Source organism: Vanderwaltozyma polyspora, genomic scaffold (assembly GCF_000150035.1).
Source record: "Vanderwaltozyma polyspora DSM 70294 KpolScaffold1037 genomic scaffold, whole genome shotgun sequence".
In the NCBI taxonomy this organism is placed as follows: domain Eukaryota; kingdom Fungi; phylum Ascomycota; class Saccharomycetes; order Saccharomycetales; family Saccharomycetaceae; genus Vanderwaltozyma; species Vanderwaltozyma polyspora.
Window position 1 is genome coordinate 64,295 of NW_001834668.1, and position 23,106 is coordinate 87,400.

At 32.6% G+C, this 23,106-nt stretch overlaps 9 protein-coding genes and 2 non-coding genes across 11 annotated transcripts; 6 read left to right on the top strand and 5 right to left on the bottom strand.

Moving 5' to 3' along the window:
• Window positions 1-1,249: 1,249 nt before the first annotated feature.
• On the bottom strand, window positions 1,250-2,890 carry ALG6 (dolichyl-P-Glc:Man(9)GlcNAc(2)-PP-dolichol alpha-1,3-glucosyltransferase; the record flags this gene model as incomplete). The annotated part of the gene is made up of 1 exon (XM_001645239.1): window positions 1,250-2,890. One exon carries the CDS (start codon window positions 2,888-2,890, stop codon window positions 1,250-1,252), a length of 1,641 nt encoding a protein of 546 aa, XP_001645289.1.
• An 886-nt stretch (window positions 2,891-3,776) lies between these two features.
• On the top strand, window positions 3,777-4,403 carry YPT7 (Rab family GTPase YPT7; the record flags this gene model as incomplete). The annotated part of the gene is made up of 1 exon (XM_001645240.1): window positions 3,777-4,403. One exon carries the CDS (start codon window positions 3,777-3,779, stop codon window positions 4,401-4,403), a length of 627 nt encoding a protein of 208 aa, XP_001645290.1.
• Window positions 4,404-4,686: 283 nt separating this feature from the next.
• Window positions 4,687-6,927, bottom strand: RRP6 (exosome nuclease subunit RRP6; the record flags this gene model as incomplete). Its single annotated transcript, XM_001645241.1, has 1 exon — window positions 4,687-6,927. One exon carries the CDS (start codon window positions 6,925-6,927, stop codon window positions 4,687-4,689), a length of 2,241 nt encoding a protein of 746 aa, XP_001645291.1.
• An 802-nt stretch (window positions 6,928-7,729) lies between these two features.
• Window positions 7,730-8,833, bottom strand: PHO80 (Pho80p; the record flags this gene model as incomplete). The annotated part of the gene is made up of 1 exon (XM_001645242.1): window positions 7,730-8,833. The coding sequence occupies one exon, from the start codon at window positions 8,831-8,833 to the stop codon at window positions 7,730-7,732; it is 1,104 nt and encodes a 367-aa protein (XP_001645292.1).
• Window positions 8,834-10,591: 1,758 nt separating this feature from the next.
• Kpol_1037trna2 lies at window positions 10,592-10,664 on the bottom strand. Its single transcript has one exon. It is a non-coding gene; the product is annotated as a tRNA-Thr (tRNA).
• A 1,789-nt stretch (window positions 10,665-12,453) lies between these two features.
• Window positions 12,454-12,978, top strand: Kpol_1037p31 (Tkp3 protein; the record flags this gene model as incomplete). The annotated part of the gene is made up of 1 exon (XM_001645243.1): window positions 12,454-12,978. The coding sequence occupies one exon, from the start codon at window positions 12,454-12,456 to the stop codon at window positions 12,976-12,978; it is 525 nt and encodes a 174-aa protein (XP_001645293.1).
• A 54-nt stretch (window positions 12,979-13,032) lies between these two features.
• On the top strand, window positions 13,033-13,944 carry Kpol_1037p32 (Tkp3 protein; the record flags this gene model as incomplete). Its single annotated transcript, XM_001645244.1, has 1 exon — window positions 13,033-13,944. A coding segment is annotated over one exon (912 nt), but the record flags the coding sequence as incomplete, so codon positions are not given.
• A 785-nt stretch (window positions 13,945-14,729) lies between these two features.
• Kpol_1037p33 (Tkp1 protein) lies at window positions 14,730-15,974 on the top strand (the record flags this gene model as incomplete). The annotated part of the gene is made up of 1 exon (XM_001645245.1): window positions 14,730-15,974. One exon carries the CDS (start codon window positions 14,730-14,732, stop codon window positions 15,972-15,974), a length of 1,245 nt encoding a protein of 414 aa, XP_001645295.1.
• On the top strand, window positions 15,943-19,830 carry Kpol_1037p34 (Tkp1 protein; the record flags this gene model as incomplete). Its single annotated transcript, XM_001645246.1, has 1 exon — window positions 15,943-19,830. One exon carries the CDS (start codon window positions 15,943-15,945, stop codon window positions 19,828-19,830), a length of 3,888 nt encoding a protein of 1,295 aa, XP_001645296.1.
• Window positions 19,831-20,566: 736 nt separating this feature from the next.
• Kpol_1037trna3 lies at window positions 20,567-20,678 on the top strand. Its single transcript has 2 exons — window positions 20,567-20,603; window positions 20,642-20,678. It is a non-coding gene; the product is annotated as a tRNA-Pro (tRNA).
• Window positions 20,679-20,954: 276 nt separating this feature from the next.
• HSP60 (chaperone ATPase HSP60) lies at window positions 20,955-22,667 on the bottom strand (the record flags this gene model as incomplete). Its single annotated transcript, XM_001645247.1, has 1 exon — window positions 20,955-22,667. One exon carries the CDS (start codon window positions 22,665-22,667, stop codon window positions 20,955-20,957), a length of 1,713 nt encoding a protein of 570 aa, XP_001645297.1.
• Window positions 22,668-23,106: the final 439 nt, after the last annotated feature.

Consider the following 23,106-nt stretch of genomic DNA (forward strand, 5'->3'; position numbering starts at 1 on the left):
TATACTTACTGGGTAAACACAAATTGCTGAACGAAATTATGAATGCGAACTATATATATAAATCAGGAACTCTATGATTGTATATCAACTGCAATGAAACTGTGAATTTAGTTGGGGGGAGTGTGGGGACTTCTTAAATTGGGTCACTTGGTAACAGTATCACATGTACCTTCATTTGTCAGTGACATATTCTGACTTTCTAGAACGAAGATCTGATCCCCCAACGTTACAGGTTCCATATTATATAAAGAAATATATTACCGATACTCTACATTGCTTTCGATAGTTACTATCAGTATATCTTACGATATTCCTCTAATCGCCAGAAGATGAATCTCTAATATAAGAAAATTATACAGTGCACTTAGCTTTGAGGTTATTCTAGTAGACTGCAACAATATAGATATTCATATATATATATATATATATCCACATACTATTTGGCTGAACTGCTTTATATTTTAGATATTAAAGATACTATTACCTAGACATCGACTTCATATATACCTCACTTTATTCTTCTACTGTTATACTACCACCGTCACAGTATTTAGTCCCAGCCTTAACAATAAAAGTTACATTCATATTCTTTCATAAATTACTTTATAATGATAGTAAACATACTAAACTACTGCTGACATTTTGCAAAATATCAAGATTAGACTTCATGATTATAATTGAAGTAATCATTTACAATTAAATCTTCTCAATATTCGCTTTAACCATATAATTCATTTCTAAAATAAAAACCTTGTCATCAAAATTCACTACATATAATTGTTTCCTTTATTAAGTATAGGTTGGGTTTGATGTCGTCGATCAAGTTACATGTAATTCTAACATTTTTCTCAATAAGGCTTGTGAAAACCTCATTGTAGTTTCCATTAGAAGTATAAACGTCATCCTGCAAATATATAATATTGAATAATCACATTGACATTGAGACATAATGTTTAACATTTTAAGAAACAAGTCCTGGCAGACATAATCCATACAACACTGACACACCGGTACACTCTTTATTGTTTTTTCCAACAATTGGTAGCTTAGTATCTATCCTGTGAATAGGAGACTAAAATATTCTATAAAATAATTTACTATCGTTCTTCTGTTATGACATCATCACTATCTATCTAGTATAATTTTTAATGTGTTCATCCGTTTCAAATAATAAGGTATCTTTTGTTTTTTAATTTTTATTTAAGTTCAGTGGTTAGTGAATAATTCTAACCACTATAAGGATATCTATTTATAAATATTGTAAAGTCTTATTAGCCAAGGTGAATATTTTATAATAGTTCCACAACCAAAATAGAACAAAACAACCAAATCCTAAACAACAGTTCATGAGAACCCAAATATCAGGATATTCAGGTGGAGGAGAAACAAAAATTTCCCCTAGATGGATCAACAGCATTACAATATAGGAAGATACAATAATTATTTTCCATAGAATGTTATGAGGCAATAAGCTTCTACGATGATAGGTGTCCTCTGTATTTTGAACTGGTGGACCAGGCGTTAACATCTTTGGCAAAAATTTAGGAGTGATGAAGCTAAAGTTACCTATCAACCAGTTACTCAAAAAAAAGCAAACTCCATATTGTAATGTCAACCCATCCTTCTTCAATAGAGGCCATAGTGTAAATAACCCAACGTTATTTACCCAACTAACAAATGATAAGACATTCCAATCAGTTGAAGTATACAGAAGGGTGATTGGTAAAAGTGGTACAAGAATTGTCTTTTCATGGACTTGGAAGCTGAATAAGTAAAATGACATTGAACATGCTGCCAGAGCGTAAGGGAGTAAATGTTTTTTTGGGTAGAACAAAATAGTCACTACTGCAGGTAAAAATCCAACAACGGTGGCAATCAAAGAATATAACTGTAACTCTTTTTGAGTATAGAGAATTTTGTATTTAATGAAGATATTTGTTACGCACCAAAAGTTTGCTACCTTATCCTCAAATAGGCCTCTTGCAAAGGGAAATATTCTATGAACTGATTGGATTACATTACGAAGTCCCCCACCAAATACATACAATGGTGCATACATGGAAAAAAATGCGAACACTGTTGAAATTGCAATACTCAAAAATCTTGAAATATTGAAAAACTTCCTTGAGAACAACGACCTTCCCAATAAATAGCCAAAAAAGATAGGGGCGTAGTACAAAGCCATCTGTTTGAAACAAATCGATAAAACAAAACACATAGCAGCTGGAGCGTAGAATTCATCTAACAAATTGTTTATGGCATAAACAGTTAAACCCAACATAACTGAATTGTATTGAAAATGACCATGGTCAATTAACATTAATGAAGGTTGGAAAAGAATTGCAGCAGCAGCAATATATTGTCCAATAAGCGATTGTTGTCTGTGTCTGCCCACCCATTTTGTAAAATATATTACACCTGGAATATAAAATATAATTTCGCTTATTATTACGGTAGTTCTCATGTAAGTTTTAAGATCATTATTTTCTGATTCGTAACCACGAGAATCATTCAATGCAAACCAACTTTTATTCAAAAAAGAGCCTATTACACCTAAAACATAAGAATGATATGCAGTTAATGGTGGGTAGTCTAAACCCCAGTATTCTAAATCAAAGAAGTACCATTTTGAAATTGGCAAATGTTGAGTAATTTCCATCCAATGTCTTTGTGCTTCAAAATCGCCAAACATTGGAGGATTTCCCATTCCTGAATACGAACCCAACCCAATGGCACATCTCACAATCAATGCAAATATAACTATAATATATTCAGTTAACCATTGATTGCTTACAGGTCTAAATGGAGATAAAAAATCATACAAAGGTGATGCAAAAAACGATTCTTCTACAGGTTTATTAATCCTCGAGATCTTTTTTTTCGATGCCATTCTTATTGCATATAAATATATATCACTTTGATAAGCAAATTAATTATTCAATGTTACCCAATAGTTAAGTTATCAGTTGTAGTAATTTCCCTTAAAAATAAAAATAAAAAAAATTCTATCCTGTGGTGAAATAAAGAGAGGACACCCAAAGCAAATAACCGTCTTATACAATAGCGACCCAATTGACCCTTAATAAAATTATATCGTTAAGTTTGGTGTGCTTTATATAACCGTTCTAATGTAGTAGAATTATTATTATTATTATTATTATACCATCTGTTATTGTTGTACTGGTTATAAGAAGGCCTTACTTAATTTTTTTTTATATAATTATACAATATACTAAATGTTGTCATTATGAACGACATATTATAGTGCAGGAATATCATATTGTTAACTTTTAACAAATTGACTGACTAAGTTAAATTTGACCTCACACCAAGTAGTATTATATACAATTACTCTTTTTATTGTGAGAAGGTCAGTTAGTTCTAAGCTATTGAATACATATCAACAGTAACAAGAACTACAATTACCGCAACAGCAATAGCAGCATTGGATACAATCTAAATATATACATATAGCATCTCTATCCAATCTAGTGTATTTTTTTTTTACATATATATTATTGTTCGATTAATAGTCCCTCTTCTATTCAAGTTTTGCAATTTGGTATTGAGTACAGGATAAAATTATCACAAATTGTAAAATTCATTTGAACTAGTATATTGGTATTACTGGATATAAAGCGTTAGTATATCAATACATACACCATTTGAGTAATCATCATATAAGCACGCTAAAGGTTCAAATACTTATAGGTATATTTAATATATTCATTCATCAAAATATACAAAAAAAAAATAATTATAATATTAATTTGATAATGTCATCTAGGAAAAAGAATATTTTAAAAGTAATTGTATTAGGTGACTCAGGTGTTGGGAAAACATCTTTAATGCATCGTTATGTTAATGATAAGTATTCCCAACAGTATAAAGCAACAATTGGAGCTGATTTTTTAACTAAAGAAGTTACAGTGGATGATGATAAAGCAGCAACTATGCAAGTTTGGGATACTGCTGGTCAGGAACGTTTCCAATCCCTTGGTGTTGCTTTTTATAGAGGTGCAGATTGTTGCGTTTTAGTATATGACGTTACAAACTCAAAGTCCTTTGAAAATATTAAATCTTGGAGAGATGAGTTTTTAATACATGCAAATGTTTCTTCACCAGAAACATTCCCATTTGTTATATTGGGGAATAAAATTGATGTCGAAGATTCTAAAAAAATTGTAACACAAAAGTCTGCTCAAGAATTAGCAAAAGAGTTGGGTGATGTCCCATTGTTTTTAACAAGTGCTAAGAATGCTATTAATGTAGATCAAGCTTTCGAAGAGATTGCACGCAGTGCACTACAACAAAACCAAGCAGATGCAGACGCTTTTGAGGATGATTTTAATGATGCAATTAATATTCAACTAGATGGGGAACCAAGTTCATGTAGTTGTTGATATTATTTTTTTAAAATAGTTTTTTAATAAGCTTCAACATCTCAAAGTCATCGATATATATATATATATATAATACTAATAATAATGATAATAATAAATAAACAAACAAATACTTAAATAAATATATATGTGAGATTTAATAATTTATAGTAGTGTATAATATGTTATTACATATTTATAGATTATACAAAGTCGAAATATGTAATAATTTAAAAATTGGGTCCATTTCACTTGGTAATCTTAACTTTATAATTGAAGTTTCGATATTACATTAATGTTAATCTTATCTTTTGAATGAAACATTTTTTCCTCTGTTGATTTGTTTTCTTTTCTTAGCAGCTTTTGGTCCTTCCAATCCATTTTCTTCTCCAAATGGATCTCCTTTCCTTTTTTTTGAGTTTTCTCTCTTTTCTTTAGAAAGAATCGTATCAAGCTTACTATAATCTATAACTTCTTTATTTGGCATGCCCTGCTTCTTCTTGTGATCCTTAATATTTGTCCTCTTCTTGACATCTTTCAGAACAATGATGTCGTTCATATCTTCGAATCCATCAGTATTTGATGAAGATGCATTCTCTACATTGCTGATAGGTGGGGAAAATAAAGCATTCTTTTCTTTAGCCTCTGGTTCTTCCACATGCATTTCTGCTGAACTTTCTATATTTATCGCTAAGGTGGTATTATTAGCCTCATTCATGAATCCTTCAACTTCTTCCGCACGGCCAGCCAATTGCTCATTGGTAACAACATGCCTTTTATCATGATCATATAAAACTATCTCATTTTTTGAAAGGAAGATGTTGCTAAATAAAATTGGGTCAATCTTTTTAGATACATCCTTTTCAATTATGCTTGGGTTTGAGGCAATTTCCTTAAACAAAGCAGTCATATTCTGAATTTGAGAAATAGTCAATTTATCAGATGCAAACTTTTGGCCAATTTTGTAGTCAATATTTTGAAATGCAGTGAGGGCTCCTGCTGGAACACTTTTCATATCTTCTAAGCTTTTTTTGATTAAGTTCGCTATAACTTTGGAATTAGATCTAACATGATCAGTCATAACATTACTGACTGATATAACACCGGCTGGATCGATCGGAGTATACTCAACTAAAGATATCATCAGTTGATTAGGCATGATATATCTTGGAGATTCATCATCTCTCCTTGCTATCATATCTCTCCACTCCCAAATCCTCTTGAGTAGCTCTATTTTTGTAGAAGGAACATTGTATTGATAAACTAACGTCCTCCAAGGCTCTTCTTTTTCAATTGGTGTAAACACAGCAGGTGATGGTACTTTAGGTCTGAATCTGGAGTACTCGAAACGTCTTTTAGCTACATTTCTTGATTCGAACAAGACTTCGGCCAACTTATTCTCCCTTATTAACTGATTTCTTATTTGATCATAAATATTTAGCAAGAAATGTGTGTCAGCTCGAGCATAAGCATGCATAGGCTTTGACAACGGTCTCACCCTCCAATCTGCCAATTGGTATTTCTTGGAGGTCTTAAAATTAGCATATTTTTCTAATAAATATGCCAAACTATGTCTTGGAAACCCTAAAGCTCTCGATGCATGGTAAGTATCAAATAAACTTACTACATACAACCCCAGATCTCTCTGTAGCCATATTATATCCATAAATGCACCATGAAGGACCTTTAAAATATTTGGATCGGCAAAAACTTCATTTAAGATGTGGAGCTCATCACGAAGAGCCAATGTGTCGACCAAAAAGTCTTCCTTTCTAGTACTAATTTGCATTAAGCACACAATACCGTAATAGCTTCGATAATCATGATGTTCTAAATCTACAGCTATTTCAGTACACTCCTTCAGCTTATCTAACATGGATTGTAGAGCTTCCGAAGTATCAACCCAAGTAGATTCAGAGTTCCATGGTTGAGACTTTAGTGGTTCTGCCACCTGTAAAACTGATGCATTGTATTCTTGTTTATCAATTTCTACCTCATATGGATGAGCATAATGACTAGGCAACTCTTCGGATTCTGGAATAATAATTAAACTATCGGTAAAACTTTTAATGGAATGTGGTTTGTCATTTAATAGTGGCATGAAGGGTTTGGATTCAGAATTATCAACTGGTCTTGAAAATTGTAACTGGGGCTTTGTAACACGTTTTGAAGGATTCGAATCCGATTGTGCTGAATCTGATAAGTATTGGAATTCTGATTTATTATCATTTGAAGTTTTACTTCTTGTGATGATATCCAAGGAACGGTCTGATTTTTCAAATAAATTATCCATAACATTACTAAAATCTTTCCAATATTGTTCAAGACCTTCCTTTCCACTTTCTAATTCTTCATTGTTTTCATTAATGGATAATAGCAAGGTGTTTATCATATTTGTAATCTCCTTAGAACTTTCATTTAACGATGTTGAAATTTCTTTATCCAGATTACGGTAAAAGTCCACATCCTGTGCAGCTAAAGAACTGGCTGCCCTTACAGTTGAAACCACAGATGATAGCAGCTCCTTATTAATATCTTCACTCATTTCTGATATTCTTGTTTTATTATGATTTTGATAAAACTAACAGAGTACCATGTATTATCTTTATCCTCTTTATTATACATAATAAGATGATACATTAAATATCTATATTTTTTTTATAGTTATCTCATCGCATAAAAATTTTATAATCAAATTTACAATATTTTTGATTAAGTACCGTCCGAATGGGGCCAAAAAAATGTGAAGATTTTGGTCGAAATTATCTATAGCCAGGATACGGTAAATTCTATAAGTAATGATAAGGGTAGAAATATGACATTCTAATGAGGCACTAAATCAGTGTAATATAAGAAACTACATATTCAGATCAGATAGTACCATAATTTTATTATCATTAGCATGATGATCTTGATCACCTAAAAATCGGTAGTTATATTACTGTGAGTTTCACGTGCCTCAATTACAACTATATTTTTATGTATATTAAGTTTTTAACTTTTCTTAGGAATATTTTAACTATCTTTTAAATTTCCAGATGGTTTTATTAGTTCCGAACACAGTTTTCTGGTTTGTCTGTAAGATATTCTGGTAGTATGATATACTGGGAGTGCAATTGTATTCTGTTTTTTCTTGAGAATTAATGGAGATTATAACAACGAAGGTTAACTTGATTTTTGGTTCAGAAATCTGTAGCATGCAGAGCACTCATATAAGCGGATTACTAGTTTCAGGTATTGTTTTTATTAATATTGATTCAATGTTCAAGTTGTAAGATTGGAAGGTTTGAATGGATATAGAATAGTATTTTGGATGGATTTAGTTGAAAATATATATTTATATATAATTATGCATTATTTCTTTTGCTTTTGTCATATTCGATGGAATCTGTTCGTGTTATTGAATATTTCTGGAGCCTTTTTGATGATTCAGTCTCATTTGTGGTATTATTTGTATAAGTTGTTTGTCTTTCATTATTAATTGTTTCAAAATTTCTCTTCGGTGGAGGATCTCTTGAAAGTTTTGAAGAAATAGCCTGTTCAGATTCTCCAATATTTTGACCATTTGAATTTTCTTTTATATTATTAGATACTTCCTTTTCCATATTATTTCCTGATAATAAAAGGGTATAATTTGCCTTTCTTGACTTGTCAGAAGATGCGCTAAAAGATCCAACTAATTGAACGATTTTATGATAGTAAATATCTAAGATATTAAACCCACTATTTTGATGGTTTGATTGGACAGTCATCCCAACCATAGAAAGGTCGCTAAAATCCATAGTGAATTTATTTTGTTGATGTTCAATTTTACAAAGTTTAATATTATCATCTCTTGGTATTATTCTATAATTAACTCGTCGTAGGAATTCAGTTTCTAGTATGTTTAATTCACTGCAATGAACACCTCCAACTTTTGAATAGTGCGAATTTGTACAAAAGGAATCGCATAATCCTTTACTAGCTATAGTTGTGGCGGTTAATAAAAATCTGTGTACAGTTAAGGAATTTATTTTAAATTCTGGATATACACTAGATAATAAATCGATATAGTATACTGTTGATAATAAAACACAATGCTCTAGAGAAGAATATTTTGTCAATCTAATTAAATAATTGTAAACTGATATATTTGGAGGTACTCTTGAGTGAAATCTTGTTAAATTCATTACTGATCTATTATTTGGCTCTTCATTTAAATAATTTGTATTAGCTGGATCATTGTCGTTCATCTCGATTAAAAATGATAGCATTCTTGCTATCAATGCAACTAAATCAGACCTTGAACAATCAATGAATTTTGGCGGGAGAGTTATTGTTTCGATATTTTCAATTTCAATTTTATTTTCATTACTGACATTTTTTGAATTATTATTTTCGCCTTGATTGCCACTTCGATGCATTGAATTATCTATAGATTTAAATTGTTTTGATAAAATTTCTTTCTTCATCCAAAAGGGAAAACAGAATATGAATGTTAATACTATATTTCTATCAGAAATCCTTCGGACATTATCTAGTATATCAGAATAATAATTAAAGTTGAATGCAAATTGAATTGTGAGTTGTTATCTGTATTTGGCAATATATGCTTGACTATTGTGTTGTAAACTTTACAATTCCTTTTATCTTTTTTTTTGGTATTTTATAGTTTATATCTGGTAATTCCTTTTTTTCAAAATAAAAAAACCTTTACACACATATAAATATATATCTATTGGGAATACTACAGGTACTTTAAGTATTAGTCCACTTGTATCTAGAAGTAATTAGCCAATTTCACCTTATTTATACGTATATATTATGTTATTTCAATATTTTTATTTGCTTTTTTTTTATTTAGTACTGAAGTTTTTGAATCAAAAATCAAACTTAAAAAATATTCAAATGAATTAAGAAAAAAAAAGTAAAAAGTAAAAAAATCAAAATGAAAAAAAATTCAAATGTACATAAATACTCCCCAATAATAGCTATAATGGAAGCAATTAATTGATATTCTGGTTTTTAATACAAACAAGCACAACAAAAAATATTAGTGCTTGGAACTTAATGGAGCTGTAATAAGTGTCTTTAATTTATCTTTGAGTTGCTTTGTAAATTATTAAATGAAGTAATCAATTATAATGCTAAGGTACTTAATTTTTAAATATAGTCGTCTTTATTCTATATATTTAATATTGAGAAAAAAAACCTGATATAGTATACTATAAGTAAATTATTCAATTTTCATCCCATTCGTTACTATATTGGTTTATGTTAGCTAATTGTTATCTAATTTCCACGAAATATTGACTGTAAGGGATGTGAAGGAAGATACGGTAGAAACGAATGGTAAAATCTGGACCTAGATCAAATCTATTGCCGATGATTATAGCTTACCTTATCTTAAATATTGGATGAATAAATTGAACCTCCATTTAAATAGTTCAGAGTATTTTAAAAAAGGGTCTCAAATCATGTTGTAAATTAAATTGTATTTTATCCTGTTCTCAGTAATAATATTGTGTAAATGTGTGTCTGTTGCTCAAATAACGATAAAGAGAGTGTGTGGTTTTTTGTTTGATTTTTGGCACGTTTTATACTAAAAGGGTTGGGGAGAAGGTGTAAGGGTAGGGATGATAATAAAGAGTATATCAATGAATAACTTTGACAACAGATTATAGAAAATGTGTTGTTACAGCAGGTGGTCTAAAAATATTATTTTTGATTAATATTTGACATTATTTGGTCTTACCGTGGCTGTCTAATATTACATAATTTAGTACTCCTCCCCCCCCCTCTTTTTCTCTTCGTATTATACTAATATATAAATCTACATATAAACAAAAATATAGGTTATCTAATTATATTTTTAGTACTGGTGTACTTTTGTAAGGCACACAGTAATTTATTTTATTAAGAAACAGAATTAATATTTATTGTTCATTCTCATTGTTTTACGCCTATGTTGTTGATAATCTAATTCTCAATCTTGAGTAGTGCGTTCCTATATCCACCTCAAGTACGTATATTTATTTGAACAAGTAACCTTTTTTGATGGAAAGGTTAGTTCTTTAACTTCATCGCAGGAGTAACACCTTGTGGTGTTTCTCGAATTAATTTAATTAGAGACCATGTTACCATGGGAATGAACAGTAAGATGCAATATAAAAAGTTTGAAATGGCAAACCAGTCATTTGGTTTAGTAGAGATAGCAAAAATCAAAACAATGCTTCCAACCAGAGTCGAACTGATGATCTCCACATTACTAGTGTGGCGCCTTACCAACTTGGCCATAGAAGCATTTTATTAATGTTCTTGAGCGCTTTATTTGGTGCATACAATCTAATCTTCGGATAGCATTCGTACAAAGTTACTTAGGATCAGAAGTAATAGGACTGGTATTATTACTGGTTTGTAGGATTACGTTGGCTCATTTGTTCAGATGTAAAAGTAATATCTGATTGTGTTCTGACCTAGAAGGTTCCAGAATGTTCCTTATTTCCACTCACACGTGACTACTTTATAAGATGTTCATGACGTCATAGATATATCTATGATAATGTAACATAAATCAATTTATTAATATGGTATACAATAACTAATCAGGTAATTACTAACAATCAGGTTATTTATTGTTTGCAATATTGTAGAACATTCTAGAAACAAAATAAAAAGAATATTATTGGTAAATTACCAATAAACTAAAATACTTGAGTGAGAGTGCAAGGAATTGTTAGAATTAATGATTAGTAATTACAAGATTGTGAGATCGAAGATTAAACGTATAAATACGGACACTAATCTCAAGATTAGGATAATCTGATTTCCAAAATTACCTTTACATATTTATATTATTATTTTATATTATATATAAAATCCTCACGGAGAAATATAATTTAAGAAATATGTCACCTATTAAAAATGATCAACAATTTCAACAAAATAATGTTCAATAGGCCAACGACGTATTGTAACTATATAACTATTATCTATATTAATCTTATTATTAAGTTTATATAATAATACTTAGTTGTTTAAATAATGATATGATGATATGATGATTTGTTTTGGTAGCAAATAGTTATGGCAATGCGACAGTGTCGCTTTATATACTAATTGGGGTGTCATCTGTAGATAAAGAAATATGTTATACCCCAATATTTCGTATAGAATTATTCGTAAATCAATACATTGTTTTGACCGGTTATTATATAATAGTGAATAAGTATTATTGTAGAGAAATATGTTGTGTTTTTTCTACCGAATCGTTCATAGTAATAGATTCTTTATTTATTTCCAAGGACATTCCTAATAAGTTGATATTGATCCGGTGTATTAAAGTATAAAATATACACCTGGGAATATAGTACATATGATAAGTGTCAATTAAGATCTCATCATTTCTTATATACAGTGTTGGAAAAGTTTTCAGCGTCAGTAATACTTTCGTGTAAAGTAACATTTCTTTATCCTATATGAATAATGTCGTAATACGTTTAGATCACGTGTTACATCATAATTCTGACAATTGTAATAATAATTAAGTCTGTCCCCTTTAGTTTGGGAACTTGTTTATGTAGCTATGATAATTATCTAGTTCTTTATATACTTTCTTGTTTGTGACAGTGTCGCAAATCCTTTGTTTACTGATTACTCCACTTCTTCGTATTATGTTATAATCCGAAATCAATACATTGTTTTGTATTAATTGTATTATTTCAAGGTTACATCGTACGAACCTTGATAATGTCGAGATGTAATTCGTTACAACAAATGGTGTCATATTATCAATATTGCGATTTAAAAAGATCATTGTACATTATTGTACATTATTGTACATTATTGTATATTATTGTATATTATTTAGTATCGTACTTTGTACATAAAAGAATATAGAACTTTATTATTATTAACAAGTATATTTACTTTAACTTACAGATCTCAACCCTTAAGATCCTATAGAATAAACGCCTACCAGCCTACATTCTAACGTATACCAATTCAAACATACAATTAAATAATAATTACAGGCCAAATAATACAAAAATATATTTTTTGTAAATCGAAAAATCCAATTAAAAATCTTTCTATGCAAAATCAAGGAATTAAACAAGAGGAAGAAGATTCCCAAATTAATATCCTTAAGAAAGGTTTGGAAAACACTTCTACCCAATTTTCAGCAGTCAAAAAGGAAGAAGCTGCAATTGAGGGTAGAATTCTTGCTGACGAGAGAAAGCAAGAAGCCTTAATGTCTGAAGTTGGCAAAATCGAGAAATATCTCGACTCCGAACAGGATGTTTTGACTAATCTTATCAATGATAAGATTGAAGCTAAATTTGCAGATTTTAATGCTGTTAGAGTTTCTCCATCTGGAACTAATCTCTCTTCTAAAGAAGAAACTTTGATGAAGGTCAATCGGTATTTTCCGGAGATCATTATCAACCCAAGTTCACCTTTACTGAATGATTGTAATAAACCCAATGGTGAAGTGAGTTTAGTTGTTTCAAATGAACTCCATTTGAACAGCAGTTACTGTCGTGAACCCGCAAAAATTTTATACCTGATACTTCTGAACGTTTACGTCCCTTTTATGATGTACTCGATAAAAGGTTGACTCCTACTTTACCACCTCCACAAAATTTAATACCGAATCTCACTCCATCTTTAATCTTTTAAACAATTGATTACTCGGTCGCTCACTTTAAAGTTATTTGATCCACAAGCTCTTACTATAATCTTTTCAGATGCTAGTTTAAAAGGCGGTGCTTCTATTATTTTACAACCTGAGGTTCATAATAACAAAACTCTTTTATTTCCTATCTCCTTTTTGTCTGTTCGATTCAATCCTACACAACAACGGTATTCTACTGTTGAACGTGAGCTTTTCTCTGTTCTACCTGCCTTGAATAAAGGTGAGTTACTTCTTTCACCGGATGTGACTGTATATACCGACAATAAGGGTATTATTAGTATTGGTAATTCCGATCGTAATACTCATCCTCGATTCACTAAATATTTGGATCTTGTGAATGGACATCGTGTCAAATGGAAATATCTCCCTGGAGCCAAGAACCTCCTCGCAGACTACTTAAGTCGTTTCGGTTTGGATGACCAACCTTATTTGGATCTCGAACAGTTACAACAGTTCGCTGTAGACATTCCGACATCCAATCTCACATTATTGAGTGCAGACTCAGATGCGGAGACCTCTTCTACCACCAATCCAGAGCCTTCAACGGAGGCACCGAATTCTGACAATACCACCGACCCTGATTACGTTATCGACAATGTCAACTCGTTGACATTATCACAACTCCTTGAAATCCAAAAGCTACTTGCTGACAAGATTTCTTCTATACCACCGATATTTTCAAAGATCATTGATCGTTTTTATTATACCTCTGGTAACCTTTACATCAATATGGATTCAATCCTGTTTCGCGTTGTCATAGATAAAGATTATATGGATGTTGCTACTAAGCTACATGCCTTATATCACTGTACGCACCGAGTGCTGCAGCTTGCTATGGCTGATGAGAAATTATGGAATCCCAATTCTAATCTGCTTCTTCTTGTTTAATTCCTTGATTTTGCATAGAAAGATTTTTAATTGAATTCTCGATTTACAAAAATATATTTTTGTATTATTTGGCCTTTATTATTATTTAGTTGTATATTGAATTTAGTATACGTTAGAATGTAGGCTGGTAGGCCTTTATTCTATAGGATCTTAAGGGTGGAGATCTGTAGGTTAAAGTAAATATACTTGTTAATAATAATAAATTTCTATATTCTTTTATGTACAAAGTAAGATACTAAATAATATACAATAATATACAATAATGTACAATGTTGTGACCTAAAATATAGGTAATATAGTGGTAGGCACACATGATATTGTCGTGACGCAATGTTTGACAATTGCCGCGGTGACAATATATGTTCCAATATTACTAAATCAATGGATTATTAATATGATTATTAATATCAGGATACAATTAGAAATTACAATACGTACTTATGATTAGTAATGATGATCAGCAATCATAATGAGTAGTTATGATTAGTAATAACAATTAGTAATTATAAAAAGTAATTATAAAAAGAAACTATAACCAAGGAATTGACAACGATCAATTGTATCAGCGGTAGTGAAGTGCAAAGGAATTATTGATAATTAATTAATAATACTAAGATTATGAAATTGGATCTAACCATATAAAAAGGACATGATATTTTGGAATATCAAAATATCATTTGTCCAATTTATTATTATATATTTATTTAGTTCATTTATAAGACAGTACGGAGAAATAAATAAATATTACTATTACTTCAAAAATCATCTTAGATATAAATCACCAAATGAATCACTCAGATATTAAGTTAACATCTGAACACGGTAGCGCTGCTAAGGTTCCCTTTGACAGTAACAAAGCGGACGATTCGTTAGACACTTCACTACACAATAATAATTCAGGTGATACCTCTACGAAGGTTCCACAAGATGAATCTTTGAAAAATTCTTTTAAAGGAATCAACGGTTCTCCTGCATACGGTCCGAGCAATAATCCATATTATTCACCATATGCGTTGATGTCCCACCCATACCCAATTGGTTGGTCTCCATATGGTAACCATTTTACACCACCAATCTACCCTAATTACTTTGACCCAAATTACGCAGGTATACATCCCGGATTGCAATTTCCTATCCCACCTTCGATTCCTAGTGACTATTACCATCACAATCCTCCAATTACTCCAACTCAAGCACCTCCAAGCACCTCTGCTACGGATTCAAACTCTCAAACCCAACATGCTTCAGTTATTTCAAAACCAAAGGACATGATTATGCTAACCAGAGCTACGTCGGCTCATGATTTTGACAGATGGATTACTGACTTTGTTAAATTCCTAAAGCAAAACAAGTTAGATGACTTAATCCCAGACAAATACGGTTCTGCCAAACGTACCCCAAACAATGTTGATAAAGCCTTTATCTTAAACACATTTAATATGTATGTGCCAGAAAATTCGTATCCTGACTGGATGAAACGTTCAGCTTCGAAGAAGACTGATCTTCTTACTCTAATTCTACATGCCATTGGAACTGTTGCTAATAATGATCCACTTGAGGAATTAATCAAAGCATTGAATAACCTCACCTTCGATGGATCCAGCGCTGCATTTATATTTGCCGCTAAAATACGTTCTCTAGTAGAGAATTGTAGAAATTCTGAGATTAATATTCCCGAAACCCTCATTTGCAAGTGTATTATGAATGGCTTGAAAGGAGCATATCATTCGTTAACAAAAAGATATGCTCTGGACGGTACTGAGGTAACTTTGGATTTACTTTTAAGAGATATCCAAATTTTATACGAACTCGAGAACAAACGGGAGAAAACTTCCAACCGGATAAAACCTACACCGAATACTGCGGTCAAACCTGTAGCTACTAATGTGAAAAATAATTCTGTTGCTAAAGTGACTAATGCTAAGTCAGCATTTAAGAAGTCCACTAAGCCAACTTCACATAAAGCTAACAACATCACACCAGGTCTGGTAGAGCTGGATGCTGATGACAATACCCTTAGGCTCGCCTAATCACGTCGATGACGAGTTTGATCTCCCTGGATACTTGTTATTAGATTCCGGAGCTTCAACATCGATCATTCGACACTCATCCTTGCTTCATTTTCCACAACAACCTATCCACATAGGAGTGCAAGATGCGCAGGATAATCCAATACCTATATCTTCTACGGGAATTCTAAAATTCCATTTCGCTAATGGTCCCCCAGTGAAGATATCGGCTGCTTCTTCTCCCAACATTCGTTATGACCTTATTAGTCTCGATGAACTTGACGATGCCGGCATCTACGCTGACTTCTCCACACGTTCCCTTCGTGACAAGGATAATAATGTCATAGCTACTCTCCTTAAACATGGACCCTTTTATTGGCTCTCCACAAAGTATTTGATGTTACCTGCTCGCAGTAGGAATCATCGAATCAACAACATCCTACCTCGTTTTTCCTTTGAATTCATTCATCGACTATTTGGTCATGTTAATATCAAAATCATCAAGGATTCTATCCGTAAAGGACTAATCAAGAATATCTCTTATGACAACATTGACTGGTCAGGTTTTGACACTTTCCAATGTCCTGATTGTCTCAAAGGAAAAAGTACACAACACAAACACTATGTCGGATCACGTGTTAAATATCAACGTGAATACAATACCTTCGAATTTCTCCACACTGATCTTTTTGGTCCAGTACCCAATATGCCAACTTCTTCACCTACTTATTTCATCTCATTTACCGATGAACAATCAAGGTTTAGATGGGTTTTTCCATTACGTTCTAAAGATGCATCCACCGTTACTACTGTTTTCCGTAACATTGTGGCTACATTCGGAACACAATTTGACACTAAAGTACTTGTTTTCCAAATGGATCGAGGCTCAGAATTCACAAATGCTGAAATACGTCATTTCTTCCGTGAAAATGGTATCCAACCATGCTATACCTCTGTTGGTGATTCTCGTGCCCATGGCGTTGCAGAAAGACTAAACCGAACTCTTCTAGATGATTGTAGAACTCTATTAGAAAGTAGTGGTCTCTCTCCTCACCTCTGGTTCTATTCCGTTGAGTTTGCTACCTTGATCCGAAATGCTCTGTTAAATACGACATACAAAACCTCTGCTCGTGCTCGTGCTGGTCTTGCTGGCCTCGACGCAAGCACCATTCTTCCATTTGGACAACATGTTATTACACATGATACTAATCCTATCGATAAACTACATGTACGTGGTCATCACGGTTATGCCTTAACACCTTCAAAGGAATCACATGGTTATCTCATCTATGTTCCTCATCTTCATAAGGTTCTGGATACATCGAACTATGTGGTGATTAGGTCCGATACTAATATATCTGCTGATCATAACTACGATTCAACTGTGTTTGATCCACTAATGCAGTCCATTGCTCGTCCATATGATGATTTCCTGAACGATACATCTGCTCCTGCTCTGATTGACGATAACTCTTCAGAACCCGATAATTCTACCTCGGCTCCGAATTCAGATAGTGAATTATCTGATGACCCGGACTTAGACACTGCTATGATTCATTCGCGCCCTGAGAGCATCGACACTCAAGGAACCAACTCTGATGTTAGTCCAACTTCAAACCCTGTTACTACGATACCATTGACCTCTGATATTTATACGGATCCTGATTCTGATACTGATGACGACTCAGATAGTCCACTCTCATTTTATCATTCAGATTTCAATAAACCTATCTCTTCTAGTACATTTGATGAAGAACTACCTCCTGACGTAATCCCCATATCAGATGACAATACAACACCTTCTGTTCTTGAAGATGACGTACTTCCAGAGATTCCTTCTTTGTCCGATTCTCCTCCTGCTTTACCAGATCAATTGATTGATTCTTCCCCTAAGAACTCCGATTCGGGTGGTATCATAGCTGATACTACTATATCTTTAGATACTTCACCTGATATATCCCATTCTCTGGCGATTTCCCCTTCGGGTGGTACCATCGATGATCTCAATACCTCATCAACCAATCCATTATCACTCTCTCTTTCACCTCAGAATTCCAATTCGGGTGGTATAACTCAGACATCTGTTTCCACCGATTTGGGTGGTATAGGTAAGGAACAAGACAGTTCCAAGAAACGAAATAGAGAAAACGATGAAAACAATGACAAGGACCACTTACCTTACTGGGAAAAGAACAATATGTCAAGTATAAAGTTCCCACCAAAACAAAGAAGAAGAATCCACTACATAAACTCGGTAAAACACGCTGTGAACAACCCTCCATCTGTTGGTAACACGTCAATGTCATATAGAGACGCAATAAGTTCGAATCAAAATGTGAGAGAAAAGGAATTATACAGAAAAGCGTATATGAAGGAACTAGACCAATTAATGAAACATAATACATGGGACAATTCCCGTATATATGATGTTAAGGAGGTTAACCCAAAGAAAATAATCAATTCCATGATCATTTTCACTACAAAACGAGACGGAACTCATAAATGTAGATTCGTTGCTAGAGGTGACCAACAAAATGCTGGTACTTACGATGATAGCCTAATCGCTAATACAATACATCATGAAGCACTGATGACATGTATGGCTATTGCTTTAGATAATGACATGTTCATTGTGCAACTAGATATATCATCAGCCTACCTTTATGCAGACCTCAAGGAAGAACTATATATAAGGACACCTCCACACTTAGGCCATAAGAATAAGATATTCAAATTAGAAAAATCATTATACGGTTTAAAACAAAGTGGTGCGAACTGGTATGAAAATATCAAGAAATACCTAACTGAAGATTGTGGTATGTCCAACATAAGAGGATGGCCATGCGCATTTAAGAATGAAGATTTAATTGTATGTTTATTTGTTGATGATATAATTGTGTTTGGTAAAAAACATAAGAAATGTATGGATCTGGTACAATTATTAAAGTTACGATACGAAACAAAAGTAGTAAACGATGGGAAAATCGAGAAGGCAGAATCAAGGGACTATGACATTCTAGGATTGGAAATAACATACAGGAGATCTAAAAGTTTATCTTTTGGTATGGAAAAATCCTTGGAACAAAAAATCCCATCCTTAGGTGTTACATTAAACAGCGAGAAGAGAAGAATGAAAGCACCGGGACAACCCGGAATAATATTATCTGATTCCAAATTGGATATGTCTGAAGCAGAATATAAAAGGAAAGTAAAGTTGATGCAGAAACTAGTTGGACTAGCTTCTTACCTAGGATACAAGTATAGATATGATCTACTATATTATATTAATATATTAGCTCAACACACCCTATACCCGAGCAACCAAGTGCTATCACTTACTTATCAATTAATCCAATATATTTGGGATACTAGAAATAAAAGGTTAATTTGGCCCAAAGCCAAAGAAAGAAATACTCAAAGAGTGACTGCCATAACAGATGCGGCATTTGCAAATCAACCTGGCTATAAGTCACAGGTTGGATATTTCATTCTAGTAAATAACAAAATCATTACTGCAAGATCCACGAAAGCCACTCTAACATGTATCTCGTCTACAGAATCCGAACTATATGCAATTAGTATGGTAATACCTTTACTCAATAGTATTAAGATGCTAATGGAAACAATAACTGGCAATCAAGTTAAAAACAAATTAATTACAGACAGTGCACCAGCTATATCAATCATAAATAGTCAAGATGAAACAAAATTAAGAAATAAATATTTTGGCGCCAGATCAATGAAAATCAGAGATGAAGTCAAATATTCACATCTTAAACTAGAGTATGTGAATACAGACAACAACATCGCTGACATATTAACTAAGGCATTGCCAGCTAAAAGATTTAACGATCTAACTAATGTTTGGATGGTTTAGACAAATTTATAATGGGTGGTATGTTGTGACCTAAAATATAGGTAATATAGTGGTAGGCACACATGATATTGTCGTGACGCAATGTTTGACAATTGCCGCGGTGACAATATATGTTCCAATATTACTAAATCAATGGATTATTAATATGATTATTAATATCAGGATACAATTAGAAATTACAATACGTACTTATGATTAGTAATGATGATCAGCAATCATAATGAGTAGTTATGATTAGTAATAACAATTAGTAATTATAAAAAGTAATTATAAAAAGAAACTATAACCAAGGAATTGACAACGATCAATTGTATCAGCGGTAGTGAAGTGCAAAGGAATTATTGATAATTAATTAATAATACTAAGATTATGAAATTGGATCTAACCATATAAAAAGGACATGATATTTTGGAATATCAAAATATCATTTGTCCAATTTATTATTATATATTTATTTAGTTCATTTATAAGACAGTACGGAGAAATAAATAAATATTACTATTACTTCAAAAATCATCTTAGATATAAATCACCAAATGAATCACTCAGATATTAAGTTAACATCTGAACATACAATGATCTCTTTAAATAGCAATCTTGATAATATGACACCATTTATTGTAACGAATTACATCCCGACATTATCAAGGTTCGTACGATGTAACCTTGAAATAATACACCAATAAACGAAAGACTGATCTTATCGAACATATTAAAATATTCTAATAATTAATATGGGCGTGTGGTCTAGTGGTATGATTCTCGCTTTGGGCGAATTCTGAGTTACACTCGGGATATAAATCATTCAAATATGCGAGAGGCCCTGGGTTCAATTCCCAGCTCGCCCCATTTTTTTGAGTTTTCAATGGAGCTGTATATCTTATACCTTTTCTTAATCAATCTGTTAGTCGAGTGTCAAGAACTAAACGAAGTTAATCTTTTTCTGGTATAAATGATTTCAAGTTGATTAATGAGAGGAAAGATACACACTACTAGAAAAGGTCAAACCTTCGATTCCCAGTATTTAGTACCCCTTAAAAATGATATTTGCAAAATTATTTATTTACAAGCTTTTGATGACTTGGCTATTTAATCCAATATACAGAAGTTATATGTTATTCTGTTTACATCATACCTGGCATACCTGGCATACCTTGTGGAGCACCTCCGGCAGCAGGTGGTTGTGGAGAATCTACAATGGCAACTTCAGTTGTAGCCAATAATGAAGCGACACCAGAAGCATCAGTTAAACCTGTTCTGACGACTTTAAATGGATCGATGATACCAGCAGCTAACATATCAGTGTATTGACCCTTTGAAGAATCATAACCCTTAGCGAAATCTTCACCAAATTCATCAATTAATTTACCAACAATTACAGAACCTTCTTCACCAGCATTTTCAATAATTTGTTTTGCTGGTCTAGTGATTGCCTTTCTAATGATGTCAACACCTAATTTTTGGTCAAAGTTTTCAACTTTCACATCATCCAAGACTCTTGAAGCTTTGACTAGAGCAGTACCACCACCTGGCAAAATACCTTCTTCAACAGCAGCCCTTGTAGCGTTCAGAGCATCATCATAACGGTCTTTCTTTTCACCTACTTCTACTTCAGATGAACCACCAACTCTAATAACAGCAACACCACCACTCAATTTAGCTAAACGTTCTTGTAATTTTTCCTTTTCGTAGGAGTTAGTAGTAGTCATATCAATTGAGTTTTTAATTTGTTCAATTCTAGTTTCAATGTTTGATTTAGGACCGTTACCATTTAAGATGACGGTATCTTCCTTGGTAATAGTTATAGAATCACAGGAGCCCAAGTTTTCTACGGTAGCATTTTCTGGTTTCAAATCTAGTTCTTCAGTAAAGACGGTACCGCCAGTTAAAATTGCAATATCGCCTAAAGTGTTTTTTCTGTTATCACCAAAACCTGGGGCTTTAACTGCACAAACTTTAACTTGGCCTCTCAATTTGTTTAATATACAGGCAGCCAAAGCTTCGCCATCGATATCTTCTGCCACAATCAATAAAGGTCTTCTAGTTTGATTTGAGATTTCCAAAGAAGGTAGAATATCTTGAATGGAGGAAATTTTCTTTTCGCTTAATAAGATCAAAGGTTTTTCGAATTCTACTTTACCAGATTTTGGATCAGTGATAAAGTAAGGAGAAATGAAACCACGATCGAATTTCATACCTTCAGTGACTTCCAATTCGTCTTCTAAGGTTCTACCTTCTCTAATGGTGATTACACCTTCTTTACCGACTTTTTCCATGGCAGAGGCCAATAACTTACCTACATGAGCGTCACCATTAGCTGAGATAGTGGCAACTTGGGCAATTTCTTCAGAAGTGGTAATTTCCTTTTTGTTAGCACTCAAGAATTGAATGACTTTTTCTACAGCAGCTTGAGAACCTCTTCTCAAATCCATTGGGTTACAACCAGCAGCGACGTTTTTAACAGATTCGCTAAAGATTGCTCTACCCAAAACTGTAGCGGAAGTAGTACCATCACCAGCAGCTTCGTTTGTCTTTGAGGCAACTTCTTGTAATAATTTAGCGCCCATATTTTCGAATTTATCTTCTAGAACAATGGATTTAGCTACTGTTACACCGTCTTTAGTAATTTTTGGAGCACCAAAAGGTTGTTCGATCAATACGTTTCTACCTTTTGGACCTAAAGTGGCGGAAACAGCTTCAGCCAAAATTTCTACACCTCTTAGTAGAGCAGCTCTACCTTCTACACCGAATTTCAATTCTTTATGAGAAGAATAGGATCTCTTTAAGATAGTAGAGATAGAAGAACGGGTACGTACTACAGAAGTGGATCTAAACATGATGAATTGGTGAATAGACGAACAGACAAATAAATAAACAAACTCGTGGTAAGTATCAGTATCCTTATAATTATAGTATGAGAGACTCCTGAAATAAAGAAAGAAAGAAATGATCCTTTTCAGAGAGATATAATTTAAATAGAACCTTAAATTTGCAGATAACACTCAATTTAGCCAGTTGCAAAATAAAAATGCAGACAAGGAGAGAGAATAAAGATATATACTTTTATGAATGAAGATAAGATAAACCTTTTAAGTAGCAGATAGGTTGGCTTTATTAGTTCAAACCAACTTAGTCATTGTTTCTCAACAAATAGCTAGAGATATGATTGATTGATCAATTGGATTAATTGTTAATTGGAGGAAAATACGATCGGGGATTTATTTGGTGGGTATTAAATTTTAATTTTATTTTTTTAATTGGCTTTAGGCTATACAG